We start from the raw sequence: 15,536 nt of genomic DNA, 5'->3' as shown, positions 1-15,536 counted from the left end.
TTGAAGTTCAAAAGACACAGGAGCATGGATTAGACTAAAAAATTTTATTGAAACTTATCCAAAATGCATCCAGGCACACAATTTCTCCACCCCACTAAGGCTTGCCATTCTGTATGGCACAGAAAAACGCATCTCAACAAGTTGAAACATCACACAACTACATTAGTGAAGTTAAGGCACTTGAGATGTGTGTTAATGCAGCAAAACTGCGTAAGAATAACATTCTACTTTGAAGGATCTAGTCCTTCCCCAGATTCAATCTAAAGCGCCCAAATTCTGTAACCCCTTCAGAGAGGGGAGAGGCAGAAGCAGGAGATAAAAGTCTCATCATGTTTTCCTCTGACTAGTAACCTCCAAGGGCACCACAGCCTACAGAAGGAAGTATTACTGATCAGGTTGTAAGATTTCTTGCAGTACAAGTGCTGAACTGCACTACAGTTTGGGCTGAGGCACTGTGTCTTCCACTCAAGACTCCTTAAGGCAAAGTACTTTTGTGAGACGAGAGAACAAAAGGAGAGAGCAAAAAGCACATACATTCGACTGTAAGGCGAACAAATCTTTCTGGGAGTAACAGTATTTATCCTGGGATTAGATACCTCTGCCCACTCCCACATCCTCTCCAAGGATAAAATCTCAGAGAAGATAACAAAAATCTGATACCTGTTGGCTTGTCATGGCTCTGAGCAGGAACTTGAGAGCCAGTTGGCAACTTTTAACTCAGGCTACAGAGTTAGCTGCCTTTGGAGGTCTGGGTTGTATTTTTGAGAGTGTGAATGTTGCTCAGTATAAGAATATTTTGCTTTGGCTCAGAGCCAATGTTTGCAACCGAAATGTTGCAGTTTCAGCATCTGGCAAAGAAAGTTTTTAATGAATAATTGAATTAACTCGGTTCTGGCTGCTGAAAATTCTGTGAATCAGAATCTGTGAAACAACCTCTTGCATCATACAGCAGGTAAGTACTCTTCTCAAAAATGAGATACAGCTCTAGGATATGCATGTTCCACATGGGAATCTGGAGTATGCTCCAAGGGTTGCACACAGACCAAAGGAAAAGATTTCCAGGTACATTAAGATGTTTTCTCAGCCATGAAAAAGCGTAACAGAGACACTGTTGTCACCTGCTATGCACAGACAGGAAATGAAGTGATAAGGGAAAAAGAAACATATGGAGAACAAGTCACCCAATAGAATTTAAAGTACTGTTTCTAGTTAGTCTATGAAAATGTAGTTCTAAGCATTAAATTCTGAATTTCACTAGAAGTAGAGTTGTTTAAGAAGACATAAAGCTTATGAAAACAGATTGCATCTTAATACTCTGTGTCCTTCAGAGCAAATTGCTTGTTACATGTAAGGCACTGCATGTCTTTGGTTCAGTGTTCAACTATCTCATTCAGTATAAAGAGAGGTAGCACGAACCATACATATTTAGCTCTTCCATTCCATTATATGACGTTTCAGAGTTGCCACCTTTCTGATGTTACAGCTTCTGGAATCCCTTAACTCATTAGGAAACTGCAGGAACAAAGTAACAAACATTCTCATTAATAAGAAATTAATAACACACAGAAGATGTGCAACATTCCACTTAGCTTTCATATATGCCAAGAAAACCAGAATGAGAAACTGGGCCTGATGCCGCTATGACATAAGCAGCTGTGGAAAAGTTGCTTAAAAGCATCTTCTAGTAACTCAAAAGCAAAGATAACTACATCTTACCTACAACAAAGTTAGCAGAACTACGTAAGACCATTGAACAGACCAGAATAAAAGCCGATGAGTTATTAAACAGGGAATAGTTCAGCTCTCTCATGGTCTTGAGAAAAGTCTTTATGAAAACCAGTTTTATTATTTAGATATTTGTAAATAAGAACTGATTTCTCATAGAAAGGGGATAAAGTTGCCATTGGGATCAGCCTTCCAGACAAAGCAAACTCTGTCGAAGCTGAGATGTGACATGGTTTAGTGGTAGCCTTGTCAGTTCTAGGGTAACAGTTGGACTTCATGATATTAAAGGTCTTTTCCAACCTAGCTGATTCTCCGATTCTATGGTTAGAAGCTGATCCTTCAACATATATTTATTTCTTCAAAATGCATAAAACCTAATAAAACCACAGAAGATATCTATACCAACCATATATATATTAAACAGTCAATTGATAGTGTTAGACTCTTTACAGACACAATCCTAAAATGTATGCAGCTTTAAAGCATCAGCCATCCTCCTTGTTCTTACAAGTAAGGACTAATAAACAATATGTATAAACATGGAGGAAAAGTAGAGTGGGGGAGATACTTGCTTTCAGTATAAATTGGCTCAGATGTCACTATGAAAACAGAAATATTCCATAGTATGTAATGGCATGAAAAGAAAACTACCATAGATCTTTAATGCACAGGAAAACAATGACTGAAGCAGCAGAAGAGACATACCTGTATGGGTAGCCATGGTACTTAGATCTGAAGACAGACAGCAACCAGCTGAAGAACACCACCACCAAGCCAATACCAGCAATACACATAACTGCAAGAGATGCAGAACAGGATTCAGTTCTTGTGACAGCTGTCCTGAAAACACCACAGCAACCGGGGTTTTCAAAAGCATTCTGTAATATTTACAGGTTTGGCCAGATGAGGCCTCCATTAAAGTCACTGAGAACAAGTAAATTAACACTCATTTTCTTTCAAATTCCTATTGTAAATCAATTTTATACCATTGCTGTAAGAGAAAGTAAGTCCCTTCTCTCCCCTACTAGAAAAATGCTACAAAGCATCTTTATACCTCTCCATCTCCCAAAAGGACTTTGAGTTTATCCTGCAGTTTGCTAAGCAACTCCAAATGCTGCTGAAGAGCAAAGCGATTCACTTCTGCTTAGAGCTGGGAAATGTACAAAAAACCCACAGTGCAAAAGCATTACTATTAAATAGTGTATCACAAATCTTCACTGAATATGCCTCGTCTTTGAGAGAAAAGTGTCAGTACTTACTTTTTCTTTTCCCCACATCCATGTCAGAAGTAGCAGCTTCGTGGAGGAAGACCATTCCTAAAGTAACACCACCATCTATGAACACTGTTTAAGGCTAAATCAGTAAAATAAATAGACTCAACATAATACACTCACTCCAAATCTCATAAATTCAGCTCCCACATCATACTCAGAGATTAAAACTCACTGGAAAAACTAAAGACTTCCCCCAAAGCAGCAACTGAAAGGCATTCATCAGGACAAATTTTAAGGGGAAATATACACAAAGATTAAAACATAAACTGGAAGGTGTAGTAGATCTTGACACAAAATTAAAACCATACATGCGTTATCTCAGCTTGTAATGAAACAGAATTCCTTCCCAGAGAGCTCAGTCCACTCCTACTGCTGCTCTGCTTCTCTGGAAACTCCCCAAAATTCAACTTCTGTATTTTGCTCAGCTAATAGAATGAATAAATGCATGCAGTATTTAAGCTTTACATATTTCAAGCTTAGCAGCAATATTTCAGTCTTAGAACTCTTCAATTAAAACAAAAATAAAGCTTGTACAGTTAAGGAAGCACAATTTTCAGACATTGTCTGCCAGATATTTGCAGAGAAGGAAACCCAGCAAAGCAGTGGATCCAGTGGAACAAAAGACATAACTCGTAAAGGTTTCATTCCATTTCCCTACAAATGCTCAGGATTGATTCTCCATCTGAAATGAGAACTATTTATAATTGACTGCAGTAGGACCATTAAGAAACCTTTCACTTCAGATGTGGTCTGCCTTCAGCACAAGAGAAAAGTGACTTCAATCTCCAGGAACCTGGCCAACCTCTACCATTTTAAATGCCTTCAGCAATGGGTAGATTGGCTCCATTATGTGATGGATTGTAATCACACAAATTAAGAGCAACAGAAAGCTTCTAGGTTGAATTTGACTGAGTGCATCAGAAGTACAGTAGTAATTAGAAAAAGATCAGAAGTTCCCCTCAAAATGGATGTTTTAAGTTAAAAAAAGAAATATTTGATAATGAAGATACAGCAAGAAAGTAAAGTTCTTTTAACATCAGCGTATTTAAACATCAATTGCTTACTTTATATTATTTTATTACAGAAATCGTAATGCATCACTTGCTGAAATTGGGATTTTGAATAGATAAAACAAGAGAACAAGGAGAAATCAGCACAAGTCACTGTTAAAGAAGACTTGTTGCAACCAAAGGGACTTGTTAATTATTGTCAAGCAGTGAAGAGGACAGGTAGTTTGGGTGAAGGTTTGAAATGATGTGCCTGTAGTAAGTCTGCTGCTCTGTGTGCCTGTGTACTGCAAAATGTGACCGCTTGGCACTGCGCAGCTGCAAGAAAAAAACATTAAGTAAAATTAAAAAGTCCTGAATAAAAGATAGAAGAATGCACAGGCTGACACAGGTGATGGGACAAGAAAAGCTTGAGTCAGAGATGAGTCAAGTTACAGGTGATGGATCAAAAACACACATGTGGGAACAGAAGAAAAGAACACTGAATTTTAGAGTGTTCTTATGACTCCAAGGAAACAGTTTTATACAAAGGAGAAAGGCAAAAGCTCTCAACCTGCAATTTTCCACTTGCTTTTCTTGATGGCATAATACTGGCACGGAAAAAGTCCTGAATTGTTAGCATCAATGAGTGGTAAGATTAAAGAAAAGAAGGTAAGCAAAGAAATAAAAGAAAGATCAGTAACAGAGGAAGGAATTCAACACCAAAGCAAGAACTAAGTAAGTGAGATTGGAAAGATAAGAGACATGCACAGAGAACAGGGGCTATCCTGAAGAATCTTACGATTCCAGAGATCCACATCTTTAACCCTGTATTCAGTAGTCATTAAGCAAGGAAGAAAGTGATGAGAAAGCAGTAAACATTTTTCTATTCAACTTAAAGATCACTGGCATATAAAAAGCATAGCTGTCAACTCAGCAAGCTTCTGAATCTGTATCAGGTGGCAGCTTCAAGCCTTGACAAAGCACACTCATAGAGAAGGCAGCAGCATAAGCTAACAGAAAACTCATCACCAATCACGTGCTTCTCAGTAGGAAGGATACTAAACAGAAGAACAATGTGTGTTTCTGCCACAAATTGGGCTTGGCTGCTTCCATGGATATAGCTCTGTAAGAGACAAAGAGTAACTGAATTTAGAAAAGGCTGGAGTCGACTCTGACATGATTAACAACAGCTACAGAGCTTGGAACTGGGTGCTGCGCTGTCTCTTTCTGGAGACGAACAGAAGCTGGAACATGAGCAATTTCATCTGTTGACCGTTGATTTGGGGGAGCTGTGTCAGCATTAAAAATCCTTCTGCTACTAACAGGCACAATCAGCTCAAAGTACCATTCAGATTGTAAGGGCAAGTGTAGCTACAACCCACATGGTCCAGATCCCCTGTTCAGCAGAGCAAAATGCCATAATCACACCCTCCTGCACCCACTGTGATCCAAGTCTGATCCATTCCCTGACTTGGATTCTTAGGGTCATTCTCTTCAATCTGTATGCAAACCCTACTCACTTGGCTCCAAGTATTTGAAACCTTTTTCATGGCATACCAGGAAAAAGAACATCGCTACCAATAGCATTCCTCAGTCTCAGAAAGGCTTAGGAATCATGTAAACAGAAGAAATAAAAGGAAGCATTTGAAGAAAACATTTAAAACATGAGCCCTAGCGCTCAGTAAGCAGGTTTGGTTTTATTCACATTAATAGTTCACTAACCAACTGGCTTAACAGAAAATTTGCAATTTGTGAAAGAATACCATTTCTGAATGCCTGAGAAGCAGATGCACGTTTTATGGAATATAGAGGTCCTGACCCACCTAACTGGGCATGAAAGGACATTTCACCAGATTAATTCCCTTCTGAGTAAAATCCATGAGAAAAGCCAGGATGTCATGTGTAAGCACCTTGACAGATGCAATGCTCTCCATACATTCTGATTGGTTTTACAGTGTTTCACATTCTTCATTATGTACAGATCAGTATATTCCAAGTAATGTTAAAATTATTTCTACCAGGAATGAGACTTCATAAGACTACAGTCACTAGACAATAATTTACCTCAAGACTCTCAAAGAAAGATGTTTTATATGGATGTCATTAGAGGGGGTATGAGCTAAAGAGGCCAGATTAAACATTAAGTTGCCTCAGCAATAGGACAGTTTAGCATATGAGACTCAAACAACTTTATTTTGCTGTCAGCAATTTAGAACTATCATGTCTCTTCATCGCTAGAGATCAATATATGGACAAGAAAGAGGAAGGCACATGTCTCAGGTAAATAAATGCTGAAAAGAAAACATGAAAACAAATAGGAATGGTTAAAAGATGCATACGAGGTCAGAGAAATGGAAGAGATCAGGTAATTTAAAAATTATCTACCCTCAGAACCTAAGCCAAAAAAGCACTGTCATTATGCTTCCTCCAAAACATATCTTTGCCTTTGGAGAGATGGAGAACAACAGGAAATGCTTAGGTTGTAAAGCAAGGGGTGGAACTCCTGCATCCAAACAACTTGTTAGTAAATACTTTTGGTTACTCTGTATTCTGTCCTCTTTACCCTCCAGCACTATTTTAGTACCTTCTTAGCTTTCTGTGATTACTGGAATAATTGAAGTTTCCACACACCTCTCTTTTACAGGTATACAGGAGGAGAAGATAGATCCTCTCTGAACTAATCAGCACATCTCTGCTTTGCCTTGCTCACTGCAGGAGAGGTTCGCCTCACTGACATAGAAACAAACGCAGCCAAGAATTTGCTGGATTTGCAAATCTGGATTTGCACTCTGACTTGCCTGTTTTCAGCCTCATCCTGCAGAAATACAACAGAAATGTAGAAAAGAAAATGAAGACTCACCATTTGCCCTGTATGAGGATTCTTATGAGCATAGGGTGGGCCTCTGATGTGGTTCCACATCTGACCTGATGTCATGGCTAACACAAAGCACTGAAAAGGAAAGAAGAAATACTCATAGACTCATAGAATAGCCAGGGTTGGAAAGGACCTTAAGATCATCCAGTTCCAACCCCCCTGCCATGGCCAGGGACACCTCACACTAAACCATGTCACCCAAGGCTCTGTCCAGCCTGGCCCTGAACACCACCAGGGATGGAGCATTCACAACTTCCTTGGGCAACCCACTCCAGTGCCTCACCACCCTCACAGTAAAGAACTTCTGCCTTATATTCAATCTAAACTTCCTCTGTTTAAGTTTGAACCCATTACCGAAGATTTATTATCATTATTATTTGGGGTCTTTACCCAATTTCTTTCCATTTCATACCAAAATGCACTGGAATACAATCTTAGGCTAAGCATTGTCCTGCATTTTATTTGTATAAAAGGCATCCAATCAAGTATTAACTGGGCTGAAAAGATCAAGATCAAATAATATTAAACTACCAAAAAGTAGAACAAAATACACCTCATTTTTCTCTACCAGGTTTAGGCATCTTTAAATACAAAAGCTTTTTAAGACTTGAATTGCTACAGAACTCATGCCAACAGGCAGCCAGGGGTTACAATCACTCACCAAAGCAACAAATGCCCAGCCAGTTTTGTTGTACAGGAAGTCCAGGTTGCTTCCACGTAAATACACGAGACCACTGATGACAGCCAGCAGCAGTCCTAACATCAACGGCCCGGCATAGTTTGGTGGCCTTATCACACGAATCTGAAGTGAAAATAAGGTAAATTATCTTCTCTTATTGAGATTATACATTATATCCACACTTCTGCCAACAAAATTTCTCAATATCAACACACACATAATAGTAATAGATAATAATTCTGAATTGGGAAGTAAGTAGTGCTTCCTCCCCTGCCACTGTAACTTCAGTTTCATACACCTTTACCTATTTAATAATTTAAAGACAGTTTTGCTTACAGAAGAAAGGAAAAGGGAGAAATAAGAAGATGAGTTTTACCATCATATCTAATAAAGAATTACACAAATATTAGAATGCAGAATGTAAGGAAACTTAAAGATGCAGTCATGAGCTCAAAACTAGATTTTGTAGACAAGAACTTTTTAGAGTATCTAAGAGTAGATTGTTAGCCACAGTCACAGACATATTTCATAACTGGAATTACATAGCAAAGGAGTGCTGCAGAGGTGGTGATGGTGAAAGGCTGTCCATACTTACATTGACATCAGTTCTGTCAGCCACCCAGCGAGAGAGCTGCTCAGCTGCAAAGCCCCGCACCTGAAGTTCATACGTGTCACCCCGTTTCGGCTTCCCTTTAGCAGGGAAGTTAATGAAGGTTGGAGCAGAGTTCATGTTTAGCTGTAGTTAGAAAATTCACAGAAGATACAGCACCATGAAAGGTCTCTTTAGTAACACAATTCTATTCCATTTATATCCTGACACATCGTCACTAGATCAATCTGAAAAAGTAACTATTCAGTAAACAGATTTCACTGACAATGACTTAAAAAAAGAGTAACGGCAGCACACAGTAGCATTCCTGTATTTCTTGAAAGTACTCAATACATTCCTGCTGTTTCCCTTTTGTGCTCCATGCTGTCTTCTTTTAGCTCAGTCACTAGCTGTTCTGGATGTCTTAGAAATAAATTGTTACTTCTGAATAGGCTATTTTGTATTTTGAAACACAATTGAGTGTGCTTTCTAAAAGCGATTGACATTTCCTTGGTAGCACTCAGATCTATAGCTACTGATCAAAAGATTCAGACCAGTTAAGAGGAGATTATAACAGGTAAACGTAGTTGCTTACAAAATACAGGTCTAGCTTTTCCTAACACTGCTTTTCCCATAGCATTTCAGGTTTTTTAACTTGTTTCTTCTCTAAATACTACCTGTGGGAGAGAAATCTGCACAATAGGAATATGCACAATAATCTATAAAGGCCATAACTTGATGAATGAATTTTTGATATAACACTTCGGGAAACTTTAACAGGAATAAGAAGACAACCCTCTCCACTTCTCCAGTCCCAAAACTTCCATTTAATAAAGCATCATTGCCTAAATTGTGTAGGTTTTAAACAGGATTAATAATCTCTTAAAAACAAGAGTTAAGGTTTGCAAAACTATAATGAACTTTAATGAATTAATGTGATCTACACTACAATTTGATAACTCTGGTTACACAGTGTCAATAGAAGAGCAAGATGACATTACCATCTGAAACACATCTGAGCCTTCATCAAAATCTACCATGGCAAAAAAAATCTTATTGGTAAATGCACTGGAATATCGCCAGGAGTTTGCCAGAATCTGGTATTCCTCATCAGCTTGCCTGTAAAACACATCAAGTGAGAGGCTGCATCATATGTCTGTTCACAACACAAGTTATAAAGCAGGTGACGGAGCTGTAGCCACCCACCCCATTCATGGGTGCATCACCCATACCCTTATATTCACTTGCTAGTGGTAAAGAAAAGGTTTAAGGCCAGAGACTCATCTAACGATAAAGCAAAGCATTTGGCACCACTGATTTTCTAAATGCAAGAGCAAGTTTTTGTTGAGTCCACGAACACAAGCAGTGGTAATTTCTAAATGAAATGGAACCCAGCAGCTCATCATTTGCTAGTCCACAGAGCTAGTCCAGAGAGCACATCATTTCGATGAGCAGAGATGTGCTCTCTTCTCCAGGTCAGAGGATGAGAAACCAATTAATTTCAATTGACTAGCTATAAAAGTAATCTTTTACAGACCTCTGCCACCTCCAGATTAACACATGAAAGCCATAATATGGTTATTTACAATTATACTATGCTGGATCCTTAAGTAAGTGCAAATCAACATCTTCATTAAGAGCAACTTTGAGGCTGCGTGGCCAGCAGTAATTCTACAACCATTTCTCCAGCAGCTCATGTCAGAGGAATTGAGTTTTCACCCTCCCTTTCCTCCTCCAGAAGCCTAGCAGTGTGAATATTGTTTCTGCAAAGCAGCAATTACTTAGGAGGGAGATAAATAATTCATGACTATGTTGTTTTCTCACATACATACTACTCGTATATTCCCACACATTGGATTGCAAAGATAATCCTACCATAAATGTCTAGTGTAGTATATTCCTCCCATGTACATGAAAGTTTTATCCTACACTTCAGTTAATTCTGACAAAGCATAAGATGACTTTCAAGTTCTAATGTAGGACTAAATGGAGCCCATACTTGCACACAACACACTGTCTGTGAGGCTGGAGAGCAGTGAACATCACAATCACCGAGTAATTTCTGGGTGGTGCCTTCACAAAACGCCGAAATTTGTCTCCATTCATGCGGATAACGGATCTTTTACTGGCCCATTCCATCAGCTGGTTCACTTTTTCTGATAACACCATCTGAAAGCAAAGGCAGAGAAACACCGTTGGGTTCTGTTGGGTTGGGGAGGGGGGGTTTGTAGTCTCATAGTACAACCTTGAAGGTTTATAGATCGACATAACAAACATTTGCACTGGATTTCATAAGAACACCAACCTCAGGATGTGATGCTTCATTCATTCCTAAAGGCATTTATAGATTGTTGTGGCAGTCACGTTAAGTTCCCTTACTCTAACCACTTGCTAACGCATGCACTTCCAGCTCTTTGCCTTTAAGCACTCAGTATCACACATAAAGACTGTCAGCTCAGCCTGTTCTTTCAGAGGCACAAACTGCCCAGATCACTCCACAGTATTGATTTGGTACTGAGCATCACACTCTGATGCAGCTTTCAAAACCTGGTGGCAACGGGATCACTGTTATCATACAACAAACATATGCACCGGAGATGGAAGCACTCTGAGAGCGAGCTCAACATTTAATTTCCAGCACTGCTGGAAAAACCTGGCTTCAGTCCACATTTGAACTCAGGAGTGCTCAACACTAAGCTCGTCTTTAACAATGAGCCAAACACTCCTATAACATTATACAAACAAGCATTAGGTAAGTGATAATCCTCTAAATATTATACTTAGCATAAACTTCTTCCCTAGTTCTTAGTAACACCCTTTTTCAGGTAAATACTTCAGGGTAAATATTAAACTACTCGTCTTTGACTGACAACCGACACCAGTATATACAGGCGGCCTTTTTCCAACCCTTGGGGTCAGGTGTGCGGCAGTAAGGGGAACCTTTGCGATTACAATCACGGACCGCCGCCACCACAGCGGGTGACAGTCCACCGGCGCCCTCCACGCGGCAGGAAGGCGACGCTCCTCCAGTGCCTTTTACAAGGACAGGTCTGCAGCTAACGGCACTCGACAACAAACAGCGCCTTAGAACCGTACGAGTTCAAGAGTCACCAGCTCTGCCCGGTCCCCAGGCGCACCCGCGGGCTCCCCTCAGCCTCGGCCCGGAGCCGCCACTCCCCAGGCAGGGCTCAGGGCCTGCCCTGCCCTCAGCGTCCCCAGCGCTAGGCGCAGGCTGGAGCCCACCGCGGACCAGCCCGTCCCGGTGCGAGCAGCGGCCGCGGCCCGGCGGTACCTCACCTCCTTCCGTTTCTGCCCGGCGGCTTGCGGCCCGCCCCAGCATAGCAGGAACAGCAGCGCCAACACCGGCAACGCCGCCATGACCGCCCCACTCTACCGCTTCGCGCCCATTGGCGGACGCCGGCAGCGCGGCCCCGCCTGTACAGTTCCTATTGGCGGAGGTGCCGGCCTGCGGCTCGCTGCCGGTCTCCGATTCGTTGAGCCTGTGAGCAGCGCGGGTTGCCGCTAGCCCATAGGAGGGAGGCAAGCTGGAGCCGCTTGATTGGTGGAGCGCGGAGGGAAGGCGGCACCTTCGGGAGATGACGGCGGCGGCGGCCAGTGAGTTGCTCGCCTCGGTGCCCGCCTCCAGGAGGGTGCGCGGCCGCCCCTCGCTTTAAAGGTACCCCGGGCTTCACTCAGCGCCTGCGGCTATAGAACTCTGCAACAGAGCCGCAGGGTGCTCGGGCTGCCAGGGGTACCCCGGGGAGGGAGGCTGCAACGCTGCGAAGAACTCAGTAGCTACCCAGAGGTGTACGCTTGCTTCGTGTCATACTCGTGTGTTGTTGGGCTGTGCGTTAGAATGATTGTTAAAACGCTAAGCGCACTTGGGAAAGTAGCCGGTTTTACGGGCTTTAAATCGCCACAGAAAAACGCGGTCGTAGAATCATGGAATCAACTAGTTTGGAAATCGCCTTTAAGAACATCGAGACCAAACTTCTGCTTTGTTTCTCTATTCGGGCGCACTGTGGAAATGGTTTCTGGTGCCGCGCGCCTCGCTGCAGGTTCTGTTTGCGCTAAAATGTCCGATTTCGGCAATTCCTCTTTTTTATGAGTTTGAATTCACAGAGAAAAGGGAGTGGGGGGAAAAAAAAAAAGTGGTGTCAGAAGTGGGATTCGAACCCACGCCTCCATACGGAGACCAGAATACCCAAACCTGCCATGGGAAGGCTTACAACGCCTTGAGTCTGGCGCCTTAGACCACTCGGCCATCCTGACACTGCGATTGCAGGTGCTGCCGGGAGCCTCTTAGTGCTTTTCTAATGGCCGCCGCTCCCCTCTCCAGCCTGTCGGTGGTAGCGCTTCCGATCCTGTAAACCGGAGAGGAGGCGAGAACCCCCGGATCCTCCCTGCTGCCGAGCTCCCCCCTCTCCGCTCCTCAGCCGTCGCGGGGAGGCGCCTTTCCCGCCGGCGCTGCGCGGCCCCGTTACCCACAGGGCTCCGCTCGCGGCGCGACCCAGCGGCCACTTCCGGCGCGACCATTTTGTTTTTCACCGCTCGCCAAGGGTACCCGAGTCCCGGCGCGGCTCCTGCCCCGCTCCTCACCATGTTCCCTGTGGCTCGGGCTGCCCTCAACCTCACCGGTAAGCCAGGAGGAGGACTGAAGCCCTGGGGGTGTTAAGCGGGGGCGGGGGTTTTCTTCAGGGGGGTCTCCCCCGGGGGTCGTCCCTGTGAGGATTGTCCCTCGATTGTGACGGTCGTGAGAGCGGCTCTTGCCGTCCTTGTCTGCTGGTTATTGTTTTCTTTCTTTCTGCCTCTTTTATCCCCTAATTGCTTTCATTTGAGCTGACCTGGGGTTGCCTTCCTCGGTGCTTTTCCTCTTTCATAGTTACTAAAGGCACAGCGAGGTCTGGTAACCTGAGGTGACAAGGTGTAGTGAGGGACCGGCCCTTAGACTCAAGGGTAAAGTCGCCTCTTCAGGGACAGATTCCCCAGCGCTTAACCCAAATCTGGTTCTGGTTCATGATGTGCTTAGTTTGCACCTAAAATAAACCTCCTCAGCAGTGTTTCTCTTGGTAGATAATTAAACTTCTTTTTTTCCGTTTAAAAATCCTACCTTGTTCAGCTTCACAGAACATGATGGGTATTGCCATCGTCTTACCTAGTCATGTTGGGTAAATGTGAACCCCTGACCTGAAACTAGAGATTGTGTTTTGTAATGTCTCTATGCACAGATCCCTGTCTCACCAAATGCAGCACAAAACCACCAAACAGGCTTTGTGTGTTGAAGCTGGTGGTTTGAGTCTTCACTGTTTTCTCCTTGATAAATGTACCTTTTATAATGTACATCATACCCTCTGTGACCTGCAGATAGCCTCCTGTACTTTGTTCTATATTACTTAACCATATTACTTATATATTAACTGTAACATATATATTAACTATATTACTGAACTTATTAATTAAGTTCCACCATTATTGCTGCTTGTTTCTTCATCTCCCTCACCTCCCTTCAAAAATCATGAAGGAATGAGAAGGGTCCATATATCCACAATCCTTAACTCCTTACTTTGATGGTGAGCTTCATCCTGAAGATGCTTACATCAGGTACACATGTTGACAATACAGATAGGTACCTACAGAAATCTGAAACTTTTAAGTACTAAGAAAACAAAAAAATATGTATTAATTCTTTAAAGTGTACTTGAACATCTACACTGAGGGCCCAAAGCAAGCATATTAATGGAAAAAGTAACTTGGAGGATTCAGAAATAACTTTCCAGAGAGAAACCGGGACAGATGAAATGCAGTGCAAGGCTTTCTGTATATCCCATGGTTTGGAATCATTCCAAAGCTCCAAGTCCAAAAGATTAATTTCTTTTTCAGCTTTTCTTAAAGTCTTTCAGTGCTTCCACTTGGCTCTGGTGGTGGGAGATGAGGAATGTGCATGGCTTGGATGTATATTTTAGTTGATTCCTGTACTTCTCTTCAACATTCCTTAGCTCGAGGCATTCGGCAGACTGCAGTCAGACAAGCTCATCGCAAACATGAGCCTGACTTCCATGATAAACACGGAAACCTGGTGCTCATTGGTGGAGCCGTTGTTTTTACTGCTGTCTGGGGATACGTAAGTGCCCTTTTTTCACCACTCTGTCGTGGTTGCACCTGTAAAATCGGAAGTGATTGAGTTTCAGAAGGGCTTCCTTGTTTGAAATAACTTACATGGTCAGAATTTAGGAGTTTTTTATGTAAGTTAATGGTTAATATTTTAATGTGATAGAGATAAAAGTTGTGTTACTTCCTATTTCGATTTTGAGATGTTTCATGAATGTCTGTGTCAGTCTATTGCTTGATTTTAAACCATAGTAGAAACACAAGTGTTCTCCATTTAACTTGGGATTTCTAAGCTACATGGGTAGAGCTTTTATCAGAAAAAAATCCTAGATGAAAATAATTGTATGGTGATGGGGCTTTATGTTCCAGATTTTGTTTTAAAGCTAGATGTTTCTAAATAGAAAACTGAAGTATTTAAGTATTACTCAATATAAATTTCACTTGCTTTGTTAGAAGATTTCATGTTCTAATACAAGAAATCTATGCTGAAAACAATAGAAACAGCCCTCTATCTGAAGGTTTCTTTGATTTCAAAGTTAATAATGCTGGTTTTTATCCTCCTGCAGGTGCTTACAGGACTTGGTATTGAGTGGGGCTTGTCACCTGTGGGCAGAGTCACTCCAAAAGAATGGAGGCAGTAATGAACTCTCTGCATGTAATGAACTGCTCTAACTTTCACTGAAGAAACGATCACATAATGGTGTTTGTTCTCTGATTACTACTTGTGCAGGGGCATTCCTGGTTTAATAAACATACCTAGAAACCTGCCTGGCTCTTGAGTTTCTGCTGTGCTCTGTGTGTGCTGAAACATAATAGTGTAGAAACTCAATAGAGTTAAATCATGGTTTAGGTAGCTCCAATTGTTCCTGTGAAGGTCACTAGTGGATAATGGACAAGAAAACATCATATGGTTGTCCACTTCACCTGGCCTCAGGCATGCTTCCACTGCTGAGTTCACATCACCTCTCCTTTCAGCTGCGCAGTGAATGATAAAGCCAAGATCCCATTCTTTTTCCACAGAAATATTTTCATCTCCTGAGTCACCCTTCAGATAAGTTGCTCCTGAGGCCTTTGGGAGCTTAAGAGTCACATAAGCCAGCAGCGTTCTTGCACTTAGAGAAGTGATGTTTCTGGCAGTGTACATTGCTTTTTCCGATGAATCCTTCTGTCCCCCGAGTTGGTGAGGAAGCGGCTCAGTGCTGTGTGCAGGCTGTGACCCGCAGGGTCAGCCCGAGCCCCGGAGCAGCCCCGGTACCCGGCTTTGACCCAGCGGGCGTGCAGGAAGTGGCTGCCCGAG

The 15,536-nt window shown here is 42.3% G+C and overlaps 2 protein-coding genes across 3 annotated transcripts; one reads left to right on the top strand and one right to left on the bottom strand.

Annotated features, from left to right (window-relative positions):
* Positions 1 to 71: 71 nt before the first annotated feature.
* MAGT1 (magnesium transporter 1) lies at positions 72 to 13,699 on the bottom strand. 2 transcript variants are annotated; one of them, XM_080624575.1, is made up of 10 exons: positions 13,695 to 13,699; positions 10,131 to 10,300; positions 9,133 to 9,250; positions 8,138 to 8,278; positions 7,525 to 7,665; positions 6,849 to 6,938; positions 5,048 to 5,111; positions 2,985 to 3,059; positions 2,431 to 2,521; positions 72 to 1,512 (listed from the first exon to the last, which is right to left on the bottom strand). In XM_080624575.1, the coding sequence occupies exons 2-10, from the start codon at positions 10,298 to 10,300 to the stop codon at positions 1,497 to 1,499; spliced, it is 906 nt and encodes a 301-aa protein (XP_080480701.1). In that variant the 5' UTR covers positions 13,695 to 13,699; the 3' UTR covers positions 72 to 1,496. The 2 variants fall into 2 exon arrangements, with proteins under 2 accessions (XP_080480701.1, XP_080480700.1); XM_080624574.1 differs by lacking the exon at positions 13,695 to 13,699 and adding an exon at positions 11,429 to 11,585.
* COX7B (cytochrome c oxidase subunit 7B) lies at positions 11,738 to 15,005 on the top strand. Its single transcript, XM_080624576.1, has 4 exons — positions 11,738 to 11,807; positions 12,417 to 12,768; positions 14,128 to 14,252; positions 14,806 to 15,005. Exons 2-4 carry the CDS (start codon positions 12,732 to 12,734, stop codon positions 14,878 to 14,880), a joined length of 237 nt encoding a protein of 78 aa, XP_080480702.1. The 5' UTR covers positions 11,738 to 11,807; positions 12,417 to 12,731; the 3' UTR covers positions 14,881 to 15,005.
* Positions 15,006 to 15,536: the final 531 nt, after the last annotated feature.

The sequence above is a fragment of the Psittacula echo genome (assembly GCF_963264785.1).
Source record: "Psittacula echo genome assembly, chromosome: 8".
Classification (NCBI taxonomy): domain Eukaryota; kingdom Metazoa; phylum Chordata; class Aves; order Psittaciformes; family Psittacidae; genus Psittacula; species Psittacula echo.
Note: the sequence above shows the minus strand (reverse complement) of the source record. Positions and strands in the feature narration are given on the sequence as shown.